Genomic DNA, 24,918 nt, shown 5'->3' with positions numbered 1-24,918 from the left:
GCAAGATTTCTGTTAGTGTAGGCGAAAGGTTTGTTTTGTTCGTTAATTGTCAAGTTTCAAAGTTGTCAAAATTGATTTGAATGATTCTTTCGTTCTGTAGGCGTCGTAACATTTACTTAGTTCCAATTAAACAGGATGTTCAAAGAGCAGGTTTACATTTTGATTTGAGTTGACATTTACGTTGGTGAAAATTTCGGTGACCTTTGTTGGTTGAAACTAATTGTCAGTCAAGTTCAGGTTGTCTATTTACTCTTTAAATTCAAGTTAGTGAAGGAACAATGCAACTTGAAAATGCTTTGCTGTTGCGATTTGCGAGCATAATGGAGTTTTGGGAGGATGATCTACCTGACAATGTTGCTCAAAATGAATTGCACGTGGTCTTAGATACAATTCGCAATTTTGAGGATCATTTAGAGAGTATGCTTGCCGTATATCTAGACCGGGATGTATTTTACGTATGTCTCGCAGTTCGCGGGGTGGGGTATGTGCCATCCTTCTTCGCGGACTTAAACGAGTCACTAATTCGAGCTGTGGCGCCGATTCTGCCGGCTGAAACGTTGAGTCAGCTGGAGACTGAGTTAGAGGAGTACCTCTATATTGGTGATATCGTTGCAGAGTTGTACGGCGTGCGTGCACGACAGTTAGAGTAACTCGAAAAACTTTTAAAACTTCATTTAACGTGTAATCTGGATTTTGTATATATCCTTCGATTTTGATTTATTTTCTATTTCTCATATTTGTTGTTTCTGTTGAGTAAGACTAGACGATGGTATAGCGAAGTGTTTTGGTAATATCCATGATTAACATTTAAATTTTAACTTGAATTTCGTAAAATTCAGCAGCTAAACGAATGAGGCTAAAGTTCTATTTGTTAAACAAAAGGTCGCGATTACGTGCTTGTTTAACCGAATGTTTTTCATTTTAGCTTTAAACTCTTTTTAAAATGAGTGTCAAAAGGTAAAATGTACTTGAGTTGAACTGATTGGTAATAAGAAATAATTTTTTCAGTTGTTTGATAATGTGTTTTTCTGTTGCCTTTGGTAACAATTCTGTGTTCTGCTGCTTTAATGGCAGCTTTGTTAATTCTGCTGCTGGGTCTCTTTGGTCCACGCGTTCCTCTCTGTGTCCCCCTCTCGAGGAGGAAGCTTTCCCGCGGGCGGTGGTTTTGGTTGCAGTGGGCGTGTTTATCTTGCTGTGTGGTCTGGCCTGCTGTTTCCTCTTCCGACAGGAAGAGTAGTTAGAACATTGAAATTACGAACTGAGTTACGTGAACTCAATTAGCTTTAAGCGCAGTTTTTTGTAGCCATAGAGGCTTTCTTGTTTTAGAAGTTGCGTTTTATTGAATTCAGTATTTTTTTTTTTTTTTAACATATTGGTGTGCGCTCAAGGTAGTTTTTGTGCTTTAGATGTTGGTTCGACGTTGGCAAGTATTCATAATTCATAGTTTCGTGATTTCATTTAACTGTTTCATTTGCATTTTTATTTATATTTATTGTGATCAATTTGATACTTGAGCGAAGCATCCGCCGGTTGCCTTCTCAGGAGCCAAGGGTGTTTTGCTTGAGTTGGTCTGTTGTTCGGTTCGACGGTCATCTGCTAGCTTTTACGGCTATAGGATGGCAGTTTGTCGTTTATATCTGCGACAATTGATCTTGTGCGTAGTTGACGCTTTGAGACAATGTCTCGGCGTCCTATAGTGCAATTTTCATTCAAATGACATTTTGGCTCTGATCTTCAGATAATTATTGAAGTGTTCGAAATGGAGCTATCGCAAATTGAATCCTTTCAATTTTTCCTCACCAATTGTGACAATGATGACACCCTAAAGGAGCGATTTACTCAACAACAGTTGGTGTACATGCGGAGGGCAGTCAGGTATCTGTCCCTAGATGAAGGTGGTAATTTGGTGGATAGTCATTCGAAATTGCGGGTGGCTACTCCTGAGAATGTTGCAAAGGTGTTTTGGGAGATTCACTTGGGGAAGCGAAAACACATTAAAGATACTGAAACTCTCGTGAAACACGCAAGGAAGAGGGGTTGGTGCGCTCCTAAGCATTTGGGTGGAATGAAAGCCGCAATGAGCGAGTACGTAGTAATTAATGGGTCCTGCCACTTTTCCTTTTGAAGTCCGCATTATTTTATTCTTTTTCAGGCAAATCCGTTCGTGCCATATCTGTTTCCTCGAGAACCATGGGGAGCGAGAATTCAAGTGTAGGGCGCTGGGGGATGACCGAAAGATTGAATTGTGTAAGATGTTCGGTTATACCTTTCGACAGAATAAAGTCGTGGCCCCTAATGAGATGTTCATAGTCGGGAAGCCAGATGTCAGTGTCGATGCTAAACACGCCGAGGTTAAGGGGAAGTGTTTCTTCTCCTCCATATTTCACTCGATCGTCGGTGTGAAGTCAGGTAAATCATATTTGGCTGGTTTCTTTTAGTGCAATTACGATGTCGGAGTTTCTGAGTTTTGTTTTTGTTATAAACCCTTCTAAACTTGCTAAAGACTCTAAGTTGATTCGACAAGCGGTTGGGCAGAGGATGCAGCAACCGGACTTCCTAGATATATGCAAAAGGCGCTTAGGCTTTAGGCCAAGCCTGTTCGAGATCGAAGAGTTAACGAGGGTACAAAACTCCGTGGGAGATCATTGGGTAAAATTTATTTTTCCTCAAAGTTTGTTCTTTTGGCTGATTTGCACTGGTGTATTTGATTTCTTGGTTTTGTGTTTACAGTTTCTGGGGGCCGCGGTCACAATGGAAGTAGACCTAATGGTCTACTGGAAGTATGTAAATGAAAGCGCATGGTTTCGTTATCCGTGCTCAGAAGAGCCTGCTGGGTCCCGCGGATGTATCTTCATCCAGGCTGGGTGCAAACGGATTGGGGAACCCTACCATGCGGAGCCACTCATGAACATTCCCGTAAAGAGGTAATAACATTGGCTTTTGCTGTTCAATGGCTTACATATTCAGTTTTTGCGCTATCTTAATAGAATTTTTGCGATTATTTGCGGAATTTTCACGCTTTTTTTTTCTATTTAGTACTGTTGGCGAATTTAATGCATCTGAGGTGAATGGTGAGTTGGCTCCAAGGGCTGTAAAAAGGCTCCGTTCAGATTCACCTCATTATTATGAGTTGTCTGATGACTCAAGTTGAGACTGGACTTATCAAACTCTTTCAACTTTTGTAATCAGAGTCATTTCTTATGTATATCTTCAAGTTAATATATGATTTCTGTACTCAAAACGCTCGCTAAGTGTGTTAATATCAATCCTGGTTAACCGTACGCTAGCGTCGTGAGGTTAGGTGACTTAAAAGTGAGTTATTATTAAGGTTTTTTCTTGGGACACGGCCCAATCCTTTGGACCGGAATAGGAAAATTTTTTTTCTTCAGATTTGTTCTAACCATGCTAGATCGACGGGGAAGGGTCGATAACCTACCCTTGTTGGAGAGTTTTTTGACCTAAAATAATTTTTTCGAGAGTTATCGATTTTCAAAGTTGGTGATTTTCGCGTTTTTTCGTATTTTTCCACTATTTTTGGCCAAAGATGTGCTCCAGAGTACTCGTCCAGTCCATATTTTTGCTTTACTGGCTGATTCAGAATGTTTTACGATCACAAAGAGCCATTAAAGGTGTCAAAAGGAATTTTCTCCATGTTTTGCATATTTTTCATCTGTGATTCTGAGAGGATTTTCGCCTCTTTTTTTTTTTTTTTTTTCGTTTTTGTCAACTTTGATCATTTTTGATACTTTTTTTTTTCACACTGGCTGCCTCCGGCGCTGCCCACAGGGGACATGAAGTGTGTATGATCAGTGGCTAGCAAAATTTTTAAGTTTTTGATGCATTTTTGAGAAAATTTTAGCCAATTTTTGATTATGCCGTGAAATTTTTCCGCTGGAAAGACTGCTTTAGTGACCGATTTTAAGTAATTGGTTACGAGGTGGTGCCATGGAGATGGCACCATCCAATGTACTGTAACATGATCGTTATACGGCATACACTAAATCGTGTTAATTCTACGTTTTTGTTCTAGATTTCTAGAGGAGACGACTACTCATATTCATCACTTTGATCAGTTTCATCATGGCTGTGTCGTCTTCATCAGGTCGTTCAGATTTTGCTATCAGATCACTGTTGAAGTAGCGTATTAAGCAGGTTAGGTTTGTGGTTACATGTAGAGATATACTTTGATATCCGTGTTGTAAAAGACGTCCGCTATCATCTGATAAACTGTTTCAAAACTGAGTCCGTCAAGTCCGCATCCGAGTTTTGGTAATGCAATTTCCTTTATTCCGTGACGATTTAGCTGCGCTCGTAGTTGACACAAGCTGACTGACAGGTGATAATACATTGGTTTTTCAAAATACAGATTTTTTGTGATCAAATTATAGATGAATTTCTTGTCGGTTGGTTCGAAATATGCGATCGAGGATCCTATTTGGGGGTTTTCGATAGACAAAAGCGATGATTTGATTTCAGGGTAGGCCGCTGCTATCTGTTTTGCTAATCCTTTACCCATCGCGAAATCGCTCGATACGCAATGTGCAATTGGGCCAGGGAAATGAAGTATATTTCCCTTACCTAGTGTGATATTCGTCGTTATTCCGATAGTGTTTAATGTTGATGGTCCTTGGCCATCCTCTGTTTCGTCGTTTCGATTTTCGTTGCGTCGGCCACCTAATAATGTATGTTTTGCACGCTTCACACTGTTTTTGATTACGTTTCCTTTTTCTTCGCGGGTTAATCCTAAATTTTCATTGGCCATAGCGACTTGGTCTTGAATTGATTTTTTTCGAGCCGCTGCATCACATCGCGGTGTGAATGTGGTTGGTGCTCTTTCGTGTCCTCCGATCGTTCGCATTCCGTATCTACGTACTACTAACGGTGGTGGCGTGATTTCTCGTCGCTGAACACGTTTATTAAATTGTACTCGTTGAGCGTGAATTCTGTCACGTGCTTCAAATGCGGCTTGTCGCTGCGGTCTCTGGTTTTGCGTTTGAACAGGGTCTGGTTCTTGGAATAGTAAATCTAAATTAAGTGTATCATCATCATCATTCCGTTCGTTTTGTACGTGAGTATTATGCACATCATCGTTGTTCTGCTGTTCTTCAGGGTCTGGAAATTGAATATCACCTTGTGGTTCTTCATTATCGTTTTGATCGTTTACTTCATCTGCTGGTTCTTCTTGTATCTCAGCAGGTGGTGGGGCCACGATGGGTATCGGTGGCGCTATCATCGGCATTGGTGCAGGAATTGCTGGTGGTACGGGTGGTGCTACAGGGGCTGCTGCTCCTGGTGCTACTGCTAGTGGTACCGATAATTGGATTGTTGCTGGCTGCTGAGTTTGAGTGTTTATTTCGGAAGGTTGAATATCTTCTAAGAGCTGAGGTAATTGTCCGTCGAACAGTTCTGGTTCTCCTCGGTACTGTCCTAATGAAGGATCTGTCATAAATGTTGTTGGATCAATGCTTTCTAGGTCTTCTGGTTCTTGTTGAGGCACAACTGGCTTCAATCGAATCCGATGAACACATTGCGTATATAGCGTTCCTATTTTTCGGATGAGATAATTTGAGTTGGTCAGAACCTTTTCTACTCTATAGAGAGGTATCCACACTTGTTTTGATTGTTTTCCGAAATCTGATTGTGTTGTTAATTTTGGATTGAGAAGAAAGCAGTATGAATGAAGCTGGAGCGGTTGTGCTAATGCTTTCTGATCGTAATATCCGCGATATCGTTGATATGAGTCAATGATATTCTGTTTAGTTTCTTTAAATTTCTCTAACATTGCGTCTTGCATTGAGGTTACAAAATCTGATTCAGCAGTTATTGATTCGAGTGCTGTGGTTGAAAAACGAAGGTCAAGTGGTTTGGTTGGCTCTCGTCCATGAAAAATTGCGCTAGGGCTACATCCTATTGATGAATAGTACGATGTATTATGAATAAACGTTGCTAACGGGACGTACTTGTGCCAATCAGACCATTCTTCGTTTGTATTCAGCTTCAAGATTCGTTTGAGTGCTGCGTGAGATCGTTCAACGAGTCCGATCGTCTGTGGGTGTTTGAGTGTTGCATGACTGATTTGTATCTCCAATAGCGATGTAAGCTCATGCATTAGTTTCGATGTAAATGCACTTCCTAGATCTGACAAGATTCGTTTCGGGACGTAGCTATGGGTAAAGAAAATTTTCGTCAGTTCCCTCGCAATTGTATCCGCTGACACATTTGTCAGTGGTATTGCAAACAGGTATTTAGAAAAGACATCAATTCCCGTAAGGACAAATTTATAAACTGTGGATCGAAATGGTCCTACGATGTCAATTTGCATCATGTCGCCTGGGAACGATTGTAATGATGAAACTGGTTGTAATGGAGGGGTTTGGTATCTGCTGGAGTTTTTCTTCAGTTGGAGACAAGTCAGGCAATTCTTGATGATATGCAGAAGAAACTCTGTGAATCCTGGAAAGTAGAATCTCTTCCTGAATTCCTCTATGGTTCTGCCCATTCCGAGATGTCCTCCACTCGGTGAGTTATGTAGACGGTACACGACTTCCTGCCACAGATGTTTGGGTAGGCAGTATTGATGGTATTTTACTTTGCCTGTGTCATCGAAGAATTTTCGGTAAAGAATTTGGTCTTTCAGTTCAAGTCGATTAAACTGCTTTGCGTATTTTTTCCGTTTGCTGTTCTCGTATTTCAAATCTGGGATTTCGTTAAGAAGTATCCACTTTATGACTTCCTCAATGTCGAGATCCTTGCTTTGTTCCTCCTTCAAATTCAGTGGTTCATTTCTGTTTTGTATATCCGAAAAAACATCTGCTGGATCGGGGTATTCGATTGCTGATATTGCTGGTTTCATTAGTCGTACAAGCGTTTGTGCTTCTAGTTCATCCGAGTTTTGTGTTATGGCTTGTTTTTGCAAGTATGCTTCGAGAAGGCCCACAGATTCCAGTTGTTGACGCAATTCGTTTGTCATCTGCATCTGTTCAGGGAATGCTTCCTGTATTTCCTCTACAGAGTTGAGTGATGCATCTGGTACTTTTGCCGTTGAATCTATGTGTATTTCTCGTACTGGTATTTTGTCTGTTAGTCGCAAAGATAGAGATGCATTCGGATCTGTCTGCATGCGCGACAAAAAATCTGCTGCATGATTTGCTTTTCCTGGTATGTGCGCTATGACAATGTTAAATGCTAAGACTCTGTCTAAGAAATTCCAAACGGATGGTGGTATTGACTTTGATTGAAAAAATTGTGTTAAGCTTCGATTATCTGTTAGAACGATTACAGGTTTTGTTGCACCCCAGATGAAGTGTGCAAAGTGGTCTAATGCGAAGTAGAGTGCTAAGAATTCCTTGTAGTAGATCGAAAATTTTAGTTGTGGTTCATTGAAAAGTCTTGATCCAAATGATACTGGTGCATAGGTTTTCGTTTTGCCTTTGTTTTCAGTGCTTATGTAGTCCTCTACCATGAGAACAAATCCAGTTCCGTGATAACTTGCATCACAAAGGATCACATATTGCAAATCAGGCTTTGGTAATCTTAGTGTTATCGTCGTTGCTTGCAAAAGATCGTGTTTAAGTACTTCAAGACCTTTGTGGTGTTCTGGTAGAATTCTAAAATCAGCATCCTTTTTCAAAAGTCTGTAAAAGGGTAGTAATTTTTCTCCTAGGCTTGGCATATAGTTCCTAAAGAACTGTACAAATCCGATAAGTCTCTTGACTTGTTTCACAGTTTGCGGCATTCGTATATTACGTAGGAATTTTTGTATTTTTACTTCTTCGGGGGAAACTCCCGCTGGTGTTACTATGTTGCCTAAGAATTTCATCTTTTCTGTGCCTATTTCGCATTTACTTGGTGATAATTTCAGTCCTGATTTTTGGATACAATCAAAGATTTTAGACAAGGTTGGTATTAGTTCATCAAAAGTGTGCACTGCACTTCCTATATCATCCATGAACTGAGTACACATATCCCCTGCTAAGCATGGATCTAGGTAATGACGGATGAAAGAACTAAATCCGGTTACTGATTTGTTCAGACCTTGAGCTAGACATTTATAGGCATAGGTGCGTGATGAAAAGTTAAATGCCAATAGTTGAACTGAGATGTCATCTGCCATTTGCACACAATGGTATGCTTGCGAGCAATCAAGCTTTGTAAACAGTTTCTTTCCGGCAAAATGATTTGAAGCATCTGTCATGTTTGAAATTGGGAAGTTGGCATTTAGATAGTCATTTTTGAGCGAATGGTTTATTCTTCTTAAGTCAATAAGCATTCTGAGTTTGCCTGATGGTTTTCGATGAGCAAACAGTGGACTACTGTACTTTGATTGTGATAACGTTGTTATTAAGCCAAAGTAGTGCATTAATGCTAGTTCAACCGTTAATTCCTTTCGTAGGTGGATTGGCGTTGGTGGACCTTGTGTATACAGGGGTCGTTGATGTTCCGGTGTGAGTTTAATTTGAAGTTCGGAATTATACCCGACATCAAATCGATGTTTGGCAAATACGTCTGAATATTTAACTAGTAAATTTTCTACTTCTGACCTTTGGGCGTTCGTGAGGATGGAATTTTCCCAATTGAACTGGCTTAGGAATGTCAATCTATCATGGTCATTCAATTTCGGTTCACAAAGTTCAAGTTTTTTAAAGTTGAGGATCTGATCGTAGATTTCTCTTTGAATCGGTGTAAGAAAATTAGGGTTTTCACACGTTTCCGGTGTCGGGAACCACAATTTTTCATACTCTGGCTCAGGTTTGCTAATTTTCATGTTATCTGATTCATTCACTTGAATAAGTTGATTGATTTCATGCTCTAAATCCTCTGGATTATTCATTTTTGCGAGTGCTAATGTCTGTGAATCAATTGGGATGATGTTACGAGTGTCTGTTGATCTTAAAATCTTAAAATTTGCTATTTTACTTCTGTTTGGTAGGGTTATTACGTGATCTGTAACGTTGAGTGCTGCAATATATAGTTTGCTGGCTGCTGTTGTTTCACTAATTGATGACATAAGTGCAATATTGGAGTCATCTTCAAATTCAGGGATTGGTAAAACTGTTCCAATAGTGTTTTTGATATTTGTTTCTGTGAAACATTCTAACAGTACTGTTTTCTTCGGTTGAATAACGTATTTCTGTGACAGAAGTAGGGCAAATCGTAGCGTAGGTTTCTTGTGTCGTTTTGAGGTAGGTGACTTGATTTCGTTGACTTGGATTGTCAATTCTGGAAATTTAAGAAGGTCATATTTTGGACAAATTTCTATGTTGTGCTTTTTATAAAATCCGTTTCCAAGTATCATAGAATTTGCTTTTGGGAGCACTAAAAAATTTTCTGTAAAGGTTTGCGCTGCGATTCGGAAACATATTATAGCTTCTGTATCTATTGGTACTAGTTGTCCAGCTGCCATTCGTACTCGTTTCAACTTTGATTCTTGGGTCTGGATTACTTTATATAATGTTTTGTCTTCTTTGAGTTCATTTAAGGTTTTTCTGGTAATGACGTTTGCACAGGCACCAGTGTCTACAAGTGCGCGCTTGAATGTTTGAGGTGCAAACTGAAGTTTGACGTAAGTTAAAATTTTATCAGTTTCCGGGACGACTGCGTAAAGATCAAGAATTTCTTCTGGATCAATTTTTTCATTGGGGTCGATTTTCCGCTTCGTTTGATCAGGGTGTGGTTTTTTGGGTCGCTTTTTGTGAGACTTAGAGTTTCTTTTTCGTTTAGGAGTTTTGGCTGATTTTTCGTTGATGATTTTCGTTTCTTTACTTGACTCTTGACTCGGTGGCTTTAGAAGTTTTTTGGCTGCTGTTGGAATGGGAAAGATTGTCCCTTTCCTTGAGGTTTTTGTCGAAAGTGACATTGACTGGCTGTATGGTTAGGGTATCCGCAGTTCTCACAGAATACTGCAGTTGCTTGGATGACTGGCATGTATGGCATGGCTGGGTTTTGTATATCAACATTTTGTGCTTGTTGTTGGACTGACTGTTGTTGATAGTTATTTGGTTGCGGAAATTGGTAGTTCTGATTTGGGAAGAATGGTTGGAACTGTTGCTGTTGGTTTCCTCGGAAATTATTGTAAGGGTTTCGGTAACGTCCACCTCTTCCTCGATATCCAGATCTGAAATTGCTCTGGTGAGGGTATTGTCCTCTATAATTTTGATTCCCCTGGTTTGACTGGTTTCCTGGGAAGAATTCGGTTGAATGGTCAGGGTAGGGTTGGTAAGATTGTCTCTGCTGATGACCTCTGCCTCCTCCGCGAAATCCTCGTTGGAAACCACGGTTATAGTCATTTCGCGGTCGATTCTGCTGATGCTGCTGCTGTTGTTGTTGTTGTTTGGATGATTGTTGCGCTGAAGTCGATGCTTCTTGACGATTTCTATCGCTCATTTGCGTTCGAATTTCGTTGAATTGTTTTTCCATAGCTTCTTGTGTCGCGCTAAGTTTAGACAAGGCGTTTATCAGATTATCGGATACTGTTGCGCTAATTTCATTGAATCCATCCTCTGGATAATCTTCTTTTCGGCAAACTTCGCGTATGGTCATTTGTCTCCTTGTATATGTACACAATTCTTGTACTGTTTCTCCCGCAGGGCGATCCATTAGTTTGCCTCGAAGCCAATTGGGCATGGCTTTTATAAAAAGTCTGCGAACCTGTTCATCCCGATTTTCTCTGACTGCGTCTAATCTTTCGTCGCGTTGGGCAGTTTCTCGAGCATGTCGTGCTGCTTCGAGAGCTGCATCCGCTGCTCCTGCATCAATTGGGTTAGGAATTGCAATTTCAGGCGTTGGGTATGCTTTCTCCGCTTTTTTCTGTAACGTCACCAAGAAATTCTCCGGCGTATCCTTCTTTAAATCATATTTAGTTTGTTCAAGCTTCAAGACATGAACTTCTTGAAGTTGAGGATTACTGAAATGGTCTCGCAATGCTGTCAGACTATTCGCTACGTTTTCTCTGGTTGCGGCTGGTAACGTTTGGTAAAACCGAAGTGCGTGATCTCGCAAATGGAGTTGAAGAAAGTTCGCTTGCTGGAGTGGTGCGACACCTGCAACTCCGATGAATCCGTTGAAGAGTTGTTCGAATTGGGCGAAATCTTCGGCATCCGTACCGCCGTATGGTGTGACTGAGATTTGAGCGTGCGCCATTTACAATTTTGATGATTTTCAGTCTGATTTATGCAATTAGTGAAACTTATTAGCACAAATTAGGATAGGTTTTCCGCAAAAGGTAATAAGTTACGAGCTATTTCGTTTAAGTACTCAATATGGTTATTGGCAAATGTTCAATAATCTTTAGGTGGGTTTAGGTAGTGGTACGATACTATTTTGACTTTAAGCATTAATTTATTGCATTTACGCTTCTCCAATTTTTGATGAATTCATAAATTTAATGATTGATTTCAAACTGGGTTGATTGAGCGCACACCAATTTTAAAACTTCCACCAATATATAGCACAAGAGTCTTAATGGTTTGACCTACAAGTTTGTAGAGACGAAAGTTCTCGAGTTTTTCCCCTGATACATCACTTGGATGAAGTTTCCTCAACTAGAAAATCCACAAAAACTGTAGGATGTAGTATAAGTTTTCACTTCTTTGGCTCGACACAGTTGCTGCGCTTGATCTATTGTTTTAGCACCCTTGCGATGTCGTCTGGATGTTCAGCTGGAGTGGGTGGAGATTGTCACTGTCGTTCACGAACTATCACCATATGACATACTGCTTGTTGGTCTCTATTTGCATGTTCTTTCTAGATGTTATTGTTGCAGTATCTTATCACGGACGCTTGGGCCCCGACAGCATGAATCTCTCCCTAATCTTCAGCTCACTAACAATTTAGCTTTTGGTTAGTTTTATTCAATTTCTCTTTCTGACTGTTTATTAGACTAACTATCGCTTGCTTCTCAATTCTGAACACACTATTTACATTGTGTCAATAATAAGTTATTCAACTGCATGCTTGAGATTTTAACATTATACATTTTCTAATATGGCAATAATTTCATGGCTATCAATGACATCACTTTAGAGGTGTCACAACAAACAAATTTTTTTCGCCCATCGAAAGGCGCATTATGCAGCCATTAAATCGATATATTATAGGTCCAAACTTATCAAGCCGAAAAAAGAAAAAAGCCGAAAAAAATTGTTGGTCATGAATATTGAACTATAAATTCTATTAAGATTTTTAGACTTTTGTGCGATGCAGAGGTGAGCATAAAAATTATGTTTCCCTTGAGACTACTCGAAATTAGGCCAGTAAGTCGATATAAAATAGGTCGAAGCCTATTAAGCCGAAAAAAAAAGAAACAAAAAATAAAATTTTACAAATGGAGTTGGAAAACATCAACCAACACAAAAAGCAAATTTTTAAAAGGACGGATATTCAAAATAACAAACTCAACCATGCTTAGTATTTGCAACCGAGAGGAGTAGGATTTGCAGCGAGGACGAAGAGGTGAAGGAGTTCAGAAGTGAGTCTTGTGAACAAAGTTATTTACGGGAAAAAAGTCTAGCACCTGATTGCAATACCCTTGCTTATCGACCCTTCAGATAGCTGTATCACACCAAAATGATGAAAATAGACGCCGGTGAAGGAAACAAAGAAACAAACAAAAATTTATTATTTTTCCAAAACTTTCATCCAGAAAGCATCACACTTTTGAAGGTCGTGCTACACTCGTCAAGATCTTTTGCTGACAAAATAGTCAAATTCAAATTGTGAAAAACAACAAAATTTTCCTGAACTGTAGAAACAAACACTATCTCACCATTTTAAAATGACTTCAAATAACATTGCTCAACCCTAAAACAGTAAAAAAAAAACTTATTCGCATTTTAAACAAAGACAATTAAAAAAATGACACGCATTTTAGATTTCAAAAAAAAACAAGCCATGCATTCGAAAAAGAATAATGTATTTTTTTATTTCAAAGCTTTTTTACTAGTCTAACAGAAAGTTTTGTCATGTATAAAACACAAAAACTAAGAACTATAGATACCCTCTTGAAAATGAAGACAGAGTACTGAAGGAATCTACCAAAACAGAAAAAAGACACCTGGCAAGCCGATAAAACAAGCAGACAATTAGTTTTTTTTTAAAACGCCAGGAGGCGCGTTTTAAATTTAATTTCGTGCTGAAAAACCAGTGTTCGTGTATAAATTTACAGAAAATGAAAAAAAAACGGAAGTCTGGTCATGGATGGTGGAATGAGTTTATTGGCTATTAATAAGAATATTGACATCGGTATTCTTTGTAGTACATGAAGTATAGATTTGCTTCTTTCGATGGCCTCGGATTGCGATTAGAGCAGTTTTCAATATTGTGAAGGATAGCTTCTTTCTGATGTAATTCATGGTGTCGGTATAGGAACAATCGGTCTTTTCACTCATCTTCTCGGCAAGCACAGAATGACAAATAATAGGACAGAAGGTTTTCTGAAACTGAGAACTTCCCGCTTGAAAAAAAAACAGGTCCTGGTCAGATTCGAGCCCAACACTTTGCCGTCCCAGTGGTATTCGTTGCCTCCACACTAAGTGTACCGGAGACGCTTAGACATTCGAATTCATTATGAGCTAAGATACCAAGTCATTCTGTTAAACAAGTTATTAACCCGAAAAAATTCTATATTCCAATTTGTTAACACCTGCTAATGGCAAGCGTAACCAAGAGGTTACATGAAATTAAAACAATCTGCTGAAAAAAAAAACACTGTTTTGATGAATAAACTTTCATAATTTGAACAAACTTTCAACATCCGAACCCAACTGATTTAAAACAATGTCATCAGAAACAGAAAGAAACAATTTAAACAAAAAGGGAAACAATACAGTTTTTTCAGAGAGATAAAGTCTCAAAAAGCAATCAAACACAATAACTTTTTCAAGTTTTGTTACTTTAACTTCATCGATTGCCTGTTTTTTGAAAATCAGAAGAACATTTTCGTCGCTCTTCATAGCACAGGAACACAGCAGAAGTAAAGTAGGTCCACTGTAAGTAAAACCGGCTGGGAAAAATACTAATGGTTCGTTCATAAAACCATTTAGTGTCGCATCTGAACTGTCTTGGCTGGATATTATATGGGAAAACAATTGCTGTTCGGAGGTAGCTTTGCTCACACGCTTAAAAACCATATCTGCGAGTTCAGACTTTCTTGCAACTTCTGAGGTGCCTGAATTAGCTGTGCACGATGCCTCACAACTTGATAAAGATGACTGACTGTTGATTGGAATGCAGCTGTTTGGTTTAGTATCTGACAATGAGCTTTGGGAAAGAAGAAATTCTTGTGATATTTGAGAACATGAGTCTATCGTAAGCTTACTGTTATCTGTAACCTGGGAGTATTCCACAACTTTCATCAAAGCTCCTCCGGTGAATTTACCCTCAGTGGTGTCTAGACTGTTTTGTGATTTCACGTGTTCTGAACTAAGACCCAGGCTGGAATTTTTATTCCTGGCTGTATCGGGAACAATTGGCACATTATTTGAAAACAATGAACTGCTTTCATCTGATTCGCCAAAAAATAAGGAAAAGACTGAACTGCTACCACCAAAGCTTTCATCGGTGCATATACTGTCAACCTTGTTTTTCTCACTATTAGTGAATGACAAACCTGCCCAACTATTTATCATGTTTGGACGATTACCAATGTTTTGTTGTTTCCGAAATGACGGCAAATTTGGAATATTTGTGGCCACCTCACCCATTTCCCTTGGCATAAAATGACAAAAACCTTCAGCTGCTTCACTCCACCTCCGCTTGCGCACTTCCGACATTTTCTCTGGAAAAGGTAGCAGTTTAAATGATAAATGGCTGAAAGATATGAAATAATAATCATAATAATAATTGTAACAGTCGCCTACTTTAGTCACATATGAGGCTTAAGAGAAATAGGCCCTATAACCATTGGCTCAAGAGTCAGGGACACTATCTCTTGTGTTTTTCTACCTCAAGAACGGTCGGAGCCAATTCGGTTCGCTTGCGACATGAGACTAGAACCCGTTACAGCTTAAAGGCCACTACCAAAATACCCCCCCACTCTAGAAATAAGAACGTCCCCATACTTAGGTCTCGAAATACCCAAAATACATGAACGCCGTTAAAAACCGGGTCGGAACAATCCGCTTAGTTACTTTTTATTGGACAGTGGAACTTTGATCCATTTCAGATGGATCACCCTAAAACTCGCCTTATCTCAACATAACTATCATAAAATACACTCGAGAAATTTAAATTGAGAACTCACATGTCGATGCGCTTGAGTATGAGGGGTAATTAAAAGATGAGCAGCTCGAGAATCAAATAATATAACTAAATAAGTTTGATGCTAATTAGTTTTAACAACAGAAGTAAGTTGTCTCAAGAATCAAAGTTTCTGTATGAACCATCGGGACACTCGAGTTGTCCTCTCTTCCATTGAATGTTCACTCTGTTCCGTTCGAATAATCGTCCTTTCTCAAGTCTGTGTTCTATTCTCCTGTTTTCAGGATAAGACAGCTCTACTCTCTTATTATTTCGTATCGAGAAATTGGGAATAGCAATTTCCTGCCTTTTTCTTGAGTAGTTTCCCGCAATTGTTAATTCGGTCGTTCTGATTTTTCACTTTTTTTGTTTTCAGTTGGTTCGAGAAAACTGAGCATGACAGGCTCCATTCGAAATTTTTAAAATCAAAACTTCACTCCAAAATTACGTGTTTCTCAAGGTCAAACCTCCAGACATGACCGACTGGCACATACTCCCCGGACTCGAGATCGATGTCCTCATCGCGTGTTGTCATCTGCCAGTGAGTCCCAGAGAACCGAGTGTTGCTCAAGATACAGTGCCAGTGGTCATTTACAGAAGTTTGCATCGGACTTAAGTTTGTCTACCTTCCAAAATTCACAACCATATAAAATTTTCACACTATCGCTAAACACCAATCAAAATCTGCACACACCTGCACCCATGAATCCCCGCTTTTTAAGCTGGTAATTTTAAAATTTCTTTTGTCCGATTCAGTCAGGAAATTATCATGCATCATTTTGATTTATATAAAAGATTTATCATATTAATAACAATAGCTTATTCGTCTAAAATTTCTTTTTCGTGAACCCGGATTTCATCCGAGTTGACCCTCGAGCCCCCTCCCTCTCAAGACTCAAGACTTTAGAATTTTCCCTTCGAGCCGCCGGCTCACCTCGTGTCCTTCGCCCTCGAGGTACCCGACACCGGTGTTCTTGACACTGTAATTTGTTCCAACAGTGCCTCTTCATCATCGGAGCTGATCACAATTTCCTCCCAGGCCTTCAGCTGTTCATAGGATCGCATCCACTCCCTCTGCTCTTGCAACCTCTTCGATTGATTTGGTAAGCTCTTTACCTTCCACTCCCGGTTCAAACAGAAGGAATTGTGAAGATTCATGCTTATAATATTCGCCAGGTCCTCCTCTAGTATCGATTCTCTCGCTCTAGAATTGTCTCTGGATACTCTGCCCACTCTTTTCCACCCCGTTGTGATCGCATTTCGATGGGTTAGCAGAGGTCTCTTGAAGGCATCTGGTCTTATCTCGGCTTGGAATTGTCGATACTCCTTTTGATGTTTCCTCATGTGGTCCTTTGTCACCAGATATAACCAGGATGTTAACGTCGCACGAAACCAAGGAAAGAATCTCAGGCGGCTCCATATATGTCTGATCTCCACTGGTATGGCGAATACCTTGCATGCGGTCTCGAACTACTCAAGTCTCCTGCTGTAATCTATCGCATGAATCGACTCAGCTGTTGGCATTCTCGATTCTCTATACTTCGCTATGTTTTCTTCCATCCATCGTAGAGCCAGCATCGTGCTCACCACCAAGATGGTCACCTTTTGTCGATGCTCCGGTAGTCCCAACGACTTAATTTCTTCTATGTCCCAGATCAGACAGAGATTGGCGCGGTCTGGGTACCACACTGTCTGCGCCAGACAGTGGCATGGACAATCCCCATGCGTGAGGTCGATGCTTCTAAGATTGCGTTCTCCCGAGGCTTCTAGGAGAGGCTCAAGTTCCATCATTTTCTCGTGTATCACGTCGACTTCTTCCGAGCTTGGAGCACCTACTGCGGGTTTCCCCACCACGTTTTGCCTTCCATGATCACTTGTGTTTTCGCTCTCCAAGTCTAGGAGTTCTTCACCCCAGATTTCACTCAAGTCGTCTCTTTGTTCCTTCGGTACTGCTCCTCGGATCTTCCTCAACAGCTTGTGTGAATGATGCGACATCCGAGTTAGTCTCACGCACTTGGGCACTGAGAAGGCTTTGTCTATCAATAACCTCTGACTGGACACCTCCACCATCGCCATGTGTAGTGGATAGCGGCTTCCACATAGGTTAGCCAAAACTGGCACCACTAAGGATTTCGCATTTAGAGGCAATCCATAGGCTTCGCTCATGGGAAATCCCATCTCCGCCTCGAGTCCAATCTTCCAACTCTTGATGTGCTTCTGGTTCACTTGTAACACTCCGGGCCATGATTCCACGCTCAACGCGGTCACCAGGTGGTGTTCTGACTCTAGCCTCTCCAGTGACTGGAGACTACACATTCTTGAGAAAAATCCCAAGGCTGTCGCTAGGTTCACGGTGCTACTCGCGTAACATTCAGCCACTATCTGTATCTCGCTCTTCTCCCTTTCGGTGATATCCTCAAACCAGGTGATGAGGTCCTCTTTCTGGAAAGACTGTATCCTGACGCATGATCGTCCATCACAAGCATGCTAGCCGTTGCCACATGTCGAATCAAGACAACTGCCCGGCTCCATCCTCTTCACCGACCCTGTTCCACTCGTCACCTCACTCGACTCTTTCATCTGACTCAGGATCAGTCTATGTACTATACTCAAGGTCGCCAAATCCTCATCCTCTGTCGGTGCCAATCTCACTCGCTCAGTGACCTCCTCAATCAGGCTCGCATGGGGATGTGGACACCAGGAGGGTCTGAGTAATTTCCATACCACTCCCAGATTCGTGGTCAACACGCCATTCCCGTTACCCATTTTTAGTTCCACTCTTTTACTTGAGCGTGGCACACTTATCACTTCCGGCGTTCTCTCGAGAATCAGACCCAGGCTAGGTCTCTCTCTCTCCACAGTGTCTATCTCCATTATCTTCTCTGTCCAGAACTTCAGTAGCTCCGCCACCTCATAGTTTCTGTGGGCACTTCCGGCTTCCAAGTCCAAGAAGGGGTTGTACGCCATTCCCATCACTCCAGAAACATACTGGTACTCTCCCTTTTTGTTGAGTTTTAAGTACTCCCCTGACGAAGCCAGGTTGCGGTGAACGTCGTGTTTCTCCTCGAACTTCTTGTTGTAGAACCTTCGTATCTCATCTAACTTCCTATGGCTCTCCAGAGATTGCCTAGAACCATCCTCCCTCTCTATTCCAGTACTCTGGTACACATTCAAGATGACTGTGGAGACTCTCCTTTCCAGCGTCTTGCTTCCATCTGCTCTCTGATGACATGCTAGGATGGTACTGTCAGTCATCATCGACATCGTCCATCTCAAGAAACAGGTTGCATCTTTCCTTCTTGCCAGACTCAAGCCTGAGTTGTCCCTGGCGACGTGCTGCATCAGCATTCGATATATCTCTAGGTTTTTGCCTCCCAGCTTCAGCTTATCGTACGAAGTCAGTGTCTCCAGCTCTATCCCCAACAGGCTCCACGCGAACATCAGTTGTCCTGCAGTCCTGATAAAGGGATTCGCCATCAGCGGCGGTGCCGATGAGGGTGTCCTCATAGCCTCTTCAAAATGATCCTTCAATAAGTTTTGCCAGGATCTCTTCAGCTGGTTCGCCAATTCTATCTTGTTAACCTCAGCCTTCTGCTGGGTGGCCCAACTGTGTCGTTTGCGGGCTACTCCACTGTTCAATTTCTTCAAGCAGTCTTCCATTTCCTTCAATGTCCCAAGGGCTATCCACCACGGTCGGGAGGTATTTCTGGTTTTATTCTTCTCAAGAGGATCGCTGGTCACTTGTTTCCCAATAGCCTGATGTTCACTTGAGACCCATTCTTTGCCGACGTCTACCTCCCAGGTCTGCCCGCTCGTCGAACCTCGCTTCATTTTTATTCTCTGAGGTTTGAAATCTTCCTCCGTCACTGAGCTAGTGGGGTTTTCCATTTCTTTTTCTATGTCGAGCAGTTTCCTCGGTTCATAGCTACTCTTGTAGGCTGCCGTCTTCCATCGCGCCAGAACCATGGGGGCCGTCTCTCTCAAGTCCTTTTCCGAGACCGCGTCAGCTGAAGGACTGCCCAATCCCTCCACGTCTCTCTTCCTCTTGCGAGACCTCACGTCTTTATTCGGGGGCGTCGTCGTTATCATCACTGATTCAACTTCCTTCTCTCCAGCCAACTCTTGCCTCCCCCCTGCTCGAGCCTTAAGGATATTAGTACTTTTAATCATATTACTAGTTCCTACCTTATCCCCCCTTGTATATTTAATTATTTTATTGTCAGTTTTCTGTTTCGGAGAAGAGCTGTCTTTACATTTGTCTTCTCTGGTCTTTCTTGATGTTTTCCTCAACTCGACCATCTTGCTCAGCAGCTCTCCTCTAGCTTTCTCCTCTAAACCCGTCCCCATCAGGACAGGTTCACCGAACTTCACCACCGTGTCCCACAGTTCCTCTTTAAAATTGTCCAATGTGGTGTCTTCATCCACTTCTCGATTGAAATCGCTCAAGAATTCTTGCCAAGCATCTTAGTCCAGAGTGCCCAGGAAGGCGTCTTTGTTTCCCTCGAAGGTATTCTTCTCCCTTCTCTCCGCACTCAAGAAGATCATTCCCATGCTGGGATTCTCGCTCGTCAATGACAACTCTGGGTCCTTGCGGGGGATGAGGTCAGAGGTGGCGTGGGGGTATCTGCCCAGTTTTCTTCACTCAGATCCTTCAACAGTTCCTGCGCAGTGAACTCCTCCTCCGCTGGCTTCTGCTCCGGTGTGTTTCCCACCTCCATATCCTCTCCTGCCTCACTGAGAGTTTCATCCATGCTCTCGTCTCCCGATTCTGCTTCTCTTCTCTCAAGAATCCTCCTGAATCGATCTTCCACGGTGCCACTCCTTTTATCCCCAGGGGTGTCCACCGATAGGGGTGATGGTGTCGTTGGATTCGTCCCCTTGTGCTCTGTCAGTGCCACGTACAATGGACCTGCTGCATCCAGCTCCTTCCCTTCCTGTCACTTTTTCACCTGCTCTAGTCCGTGAGGTGCCCGGTATCTCCTTGTGGCAAGCAGTATCTCGTCGTCTCTCAGCGCGATATGCCCTTCATTCAATATTATCCTGCCATCGTCCCACACCGGCAACTTATTCTCCAGACCTGCTCGCTCAAGTATTCTCAAGGCATCTCGCGCCTCGAATTTCGGGGGCAATGACCCTCTCATTTTCTTCGCTTGAGTGGTCCATGGACTTATCTTCGCATCGCTGGTATGAAAATAAACCGCTGCAGTGTAGCCGATGAAGAGCGGATCCCAGCCGTCGGTGAACTCCTTCTGCTGTTCTTCGGTTGCGGTTCTCGCGTAAAGGGACGGGACAACCAGGGAACTGTTCATCCCCAGGGTCATTCTCCTCACTATGGGGAACTCAGGAATGCTCGCTGGCAGGACTTCTTTCTCCAATATCGCCTCCAGCTCCTTTTTCACTAGCTCGAAGCTTTTTGTCCATGCAGGAATTCTCAAGATTTCTCGCCCATTGGCTGTCAAGGGATTCAAGTTCCAGAACTTGGGGTAAGTTTCGATGGGGCCCTCGCGCTTGCCTCCCATCCGGCATTGCAGTTGTCCTCGGAAACTGTACACGACCAACTCCGGATCCTTCACCTTTCCAAAGAGCACCGTGTTGCTCATTTGTGTCCTTAGCACCTCTTGCTGACACCAGTTAAGTGTCGTTCCATCTAATACGCTTATGAGGCTCATGTGGGTCACCGAGTATCGATAAGCTGTCACCAGAGGATCTGGAAACGCGAACGTGACGGCCGGTCCATAGATACAGGTCACGAACTCCCCTAGCCCCCGGATCATCCCCATGGGGTCCGATCTCATGGCCAGGCATAGGTCCGTCAATAGGGGCATGCCTCCATTCACTCTTCTCCATTCCTCTCTTGTCTTCGGGCTCTTTTCTTCACCAGTCAGGTGCCTGTTTTGCATCAGTAGATACAGCACTAGCAGCGTCTTTAGCCCGGCCGCACACTTGTACGAGTAGGTATCCATACTCGAGTGTGTTTTTCCCATCGACAGGGGCTCCCCGTACCTCATCAATCGGTGAAATGAGGTCAGTTCACCGTGGGTCAGAAGTACTAACGTCAAGTATCCGTCTATCCTGAGGGTATCCACGCCACGACTGAACATGTATGCTGGGCCCATATTAAACAAGTACTTCGGGTAAACCAGGTACAGCGCCAGCAACAGACTGATAGGCATATTCAATACCTCCTGTATGAACGCTTTAAAGATAGTCTCCTTCGCACTGTACACTCCGGCCAGGAACTCTTTTCCCCAACAAGGACTCAAGAACTCGAGAATCTCATGATCCCTCCTCGTCCTTAGCTCACCCCTCGCGTGCTCCCTCCAGAACCCTCCAATCGTGACCTCATTGGCTGCTGTGACGAACCTGCCAACCGTCATCTCCCTCTTCTCAGCTATTCCCAGTTGCTCCTCAAGAAAATCCCAGATCTGCTTCACCAGAAGCGGCGCATCTTCTCTTGTTTTCCCCGTGGCGTTTTCCAGTCTTGGTGTTAAGAAGAGCCACTTGCCTCCCTCTTGTGCCAACCGATGCACCATCGACTCTAGTTGCTTCTCCGATGCGGCCACGTTCTTCCTTTCGTTGTTCGGCCCTCTAGATCTGCTGGTTGAGTTCGTGATGGTCAACTCCATGTCCCGAAACCACAGACTAGCCGTCAGGTGAGCCACCACTGGATGATCGTCCCTTATAATCGGGCTAAGCTTGAGTTGCCTGGCGAAGTTGGATATCTCCAACAAGAGGACCTCGTCTAATACGATGAGGATGTCGGCCAACTCGTAAAAGCCTCTCAACGCATGGGAGACATCCGCCCATGCCGCCGCGAGTTCTGATCTGCGCAGTCTCAAGTTCGTCGGTTCCAATTCTCGGTTGGGAGCTGCCATCAGGACACGCCACCCATTCCCCTCTGCGATCAAGATCAAGACCGCGTACACAAATTGCAGAGCAAGCGGCATGTTCGAGTACCCGGGGGACGTTGTGAACGCCACTTTTGTCTTGGAGCCGAATCTTGAGGCGACATTCTCTTGTACTTCATTTATAGCCGCGAATAAAGTCTGGATGGCCTCCCAGATCCTCTTTGGTGTAGGCTCACCACCCTTGAGCTGCTCAAGAAATCCCGTTGCTTGCAGATGATCGTTCATCCCTGCAAACAGTAGTAACTCAGGTTCGCAGGGCATTTTTGACTTCATTGCCACCACCAGTGTCAACATCTGGTTTAGCTCCACTCCCGGCAAGGCATATATCAGAGTTTCTGGCCAAAACAACTTGGGAGACGTTCCTTCAAAATCTGATCCTGCCACGATAACCACCCTTGCTGCAGCTGGGTCTGCCCTGTCGTAAACTGCCAAGGTTTTGGCCAGCTGCGTCTGCCCGCAGGGTTTCCCGTATCGGGGGTCATTGGCTAATCTTGTGCCTTCATATGCGGCGTCTGGTAACTCCATTTCTCTCGGGTCCATCAGTTTGTCTACCACTCTCAACTGTGCTGGAGTGGCCACTCTAATTCTGGCAATGCTGGTTCGGTGTTTGGGAGGCTCCACCACCAGTCCCGGGCTCCCCAATGACTTGAGAGGTCTGTAATTAATCGGTCCCATCACCGATTTTATGGGATTTCCAGTCAGATCCGCCGTCTCCATCAACTTCGCTCTCGAGAAATGTGTTTCATGAGCCTTCAACCAGTCCACGCACTGGTGTCTCCCCAAGTCTTCGTGTGATACCTGCTCAAGACCCAAAGTTCTCGCTAGCTCCAGCCTACATTCCAGATCCTCCAGATCCAGTTCCTTGACCTTCTCCTCATATTTCGACCTGCTGGTCTCCAGTGGCTTTTCTGACCTCTTCTTCTCCGCAACCACCACTGAGGATATTATCGACCCCTGAGGAGTTGCTGATGTCGCTTCATCAGCTTCCATGGGCGCCCTGCTCGGTAACTTGGTCCGGCTGTTCCCCGAACTGTCTCTAGAATCGGCTCTCTCGCCTAAGCGACTGGACAAAGACCTCGAGTTGAAGAAGGGTGGGTTTGTAGGTGGTCCGAACGTGACCTGTGCCGTCTCCAGCAACTCTGCCTCCAGCGCACTTATGTGTCTTTGGAAGACGTTGTTCAACCACTCCACCCCTCTGGGCCTATCAAAGTGAATGCCATCCGCAGATGCATCGTCAGGGAAAGAGGATAGCTCCATTTGCTCAGCCACGTCCAGTAGCCGAAGGGGAAGGACACTCCTTTGATGTATCTTCCTGATTGTTTCGTTCAGGCTTCGCACTTTTGTGTTCATCTCCACTGCAGTTGATCCGCTCCCATGTTGTAGGGAACGGTACATACCGTGAGAATGGCCGGATCCATTTGGATCCGTATTTCCTCGAGAATGCAGCTCATCTTGTCGTGCAGCCTTGTCACCTTCCTTGCTTCCCCCCTGGACACGTCGTTCGTCCCGACCATCAGGGTGACCGTGTATGCTCTTACCATCCCTAACATCTCAAGTGTCGCTAACATCTGCGGTGTTGCGGCTCCGGCGAAGCTCAAGATTCCCGTTTGCCAATGGGACTGGATCCGGGCCAGCACCCGCAGCAAGCTGTCCCCAATGATCAAGTGAACCACGCCTTCAGGCACTCGCGGATGCGTGAAGTACTCCACCCAAGTCGCGTCGTGGAAGCAACCTCTCCTCTCCCTCTGCGCCGCGTTCCAGTCTATCCGATTGTGCTTGCGATATCTCCCTTCCGTATTCTTCTTGTAGCTCGAGATCACCACACTCCTGACAGGTTGCTCCCCCCACGTCGAGGGTAAGTCCGCTCTTGCCGGACTCTCGCGACTCCTCAGCTGTAGCCGCTCGTGCAACTCTTTCAATCGTGACGAGCTGCCACTCACCTGACTGCTACCCGGGGTCGAACTCGGTGTATATCCAGGCAACGCGACGTCCATCAATGGTCGTATTACTTGAGTCTCCAAACCACGCAGGGAGGACGCTGATTCGGGGGGTATCCATACCTCCAGCCCCTCGTTCATATGTTCCTGAGCCGCACGATCGAGGTTGAATCGTCCCTTCGACCTAGGAGCTTCATCTACCTCCATGCGTGACTCTGGCCTTGAGCCAGTCACTACCCGTTCTTTGGGCCTAGCCCCTTTCTGCATATCGAGCTCGCGTTGTTGTCGCTGGATCCTCTCAAGTTTTGCCTGATCTCTCTCGAGAGCCTGCTTCAGCTGCTCACAATTCGCGGCATTCTCCCGCACCCTTTCTGCCTGTAGCTGTTCAGCTCTCATCATGTCCAGTTCTCTCCGCGCTTGATCCCTCTCAAGCACCGCTTGATCCCGGTCGAGGTTCGCCTTGTTCCTTTCCCGCTGGGTCCTCTCGAGTTCTCTCTTCATGGCACTGACGTCCGGATAAACTTCCCCCGTCTGCTGTGCCCGTGTCATCGATAGTACTTTACTCGTACTCTGGCTCGTGGACCTGACTGATGGTCTGACCGGCAGTGGGAATTCCCCCGCGCCATACTCCGTATTGTTGTTCAGGCCAGGGTTCCTCGCCAAATCGAACCCCCTTATCGCCCCATCCACGTTCCAGGACAGCCATCTGGTTTGTTCTTGATTGGACACTCCATCAGTGGTGTAGCCTACCATCAAAACCGCTTCCGTCGCAGACTCCCGACACTCGCCCTGTTCCTCCAATTGGAGGATGGCATTCAGCATCACTGCCATTTTCTCGT

General features: G+C 43.7%; 1 protein-coding gene across 1 annotated transcript; it reads right to left on the bottom strand.

Moving 5' to 3' along the window:
* Window positions 1-9,783: 9,783 nt before the first annotated feature.
* Window positions 9,784-11,139, bottom strand: LOC134841844 (uncharacterized). Its single transcript, XM_063857884.1, has one exon. It carries the CDS (start codon window positions 11,137-11,139, stop codon window positions 9,784-9,786), a length of 1,356 nt encoding a protein of 451 aa, XP_063713954.1.
* Window positions 11,140-24,918: the final 13,779 nt, after the last annotated feature.

The sequence above is a fragment of the Symsagittifera roscoffensis genome, chromosome 3 (assembly GCF_963678635.1).
Source record: "Symsagittifera roscoffensis chromosome 3, txSymRosc1.1, whole genome shotgun sequence".
Lineage (NCBI taxonomy): Eukaryota > Metazoa > Xenacoelomorpha > Acoela > Convolutidae > Symsagittifera > Symsagittifera roscoffensis.
Note: the sequence above shows the minus strand (reverse complement) of the source record. Positions and strands in the feature narration are given on the sequence as shown.

Excerpts from the sequence above, each read along its gene's own strand:
- LOC134841844 (XM_063857884.1), bottom strand. The coding sequence starts at position 11,139 with ATGGCGCACGCTCAAATCTCAGTCACACCATACGGCGGTACGGATGCC.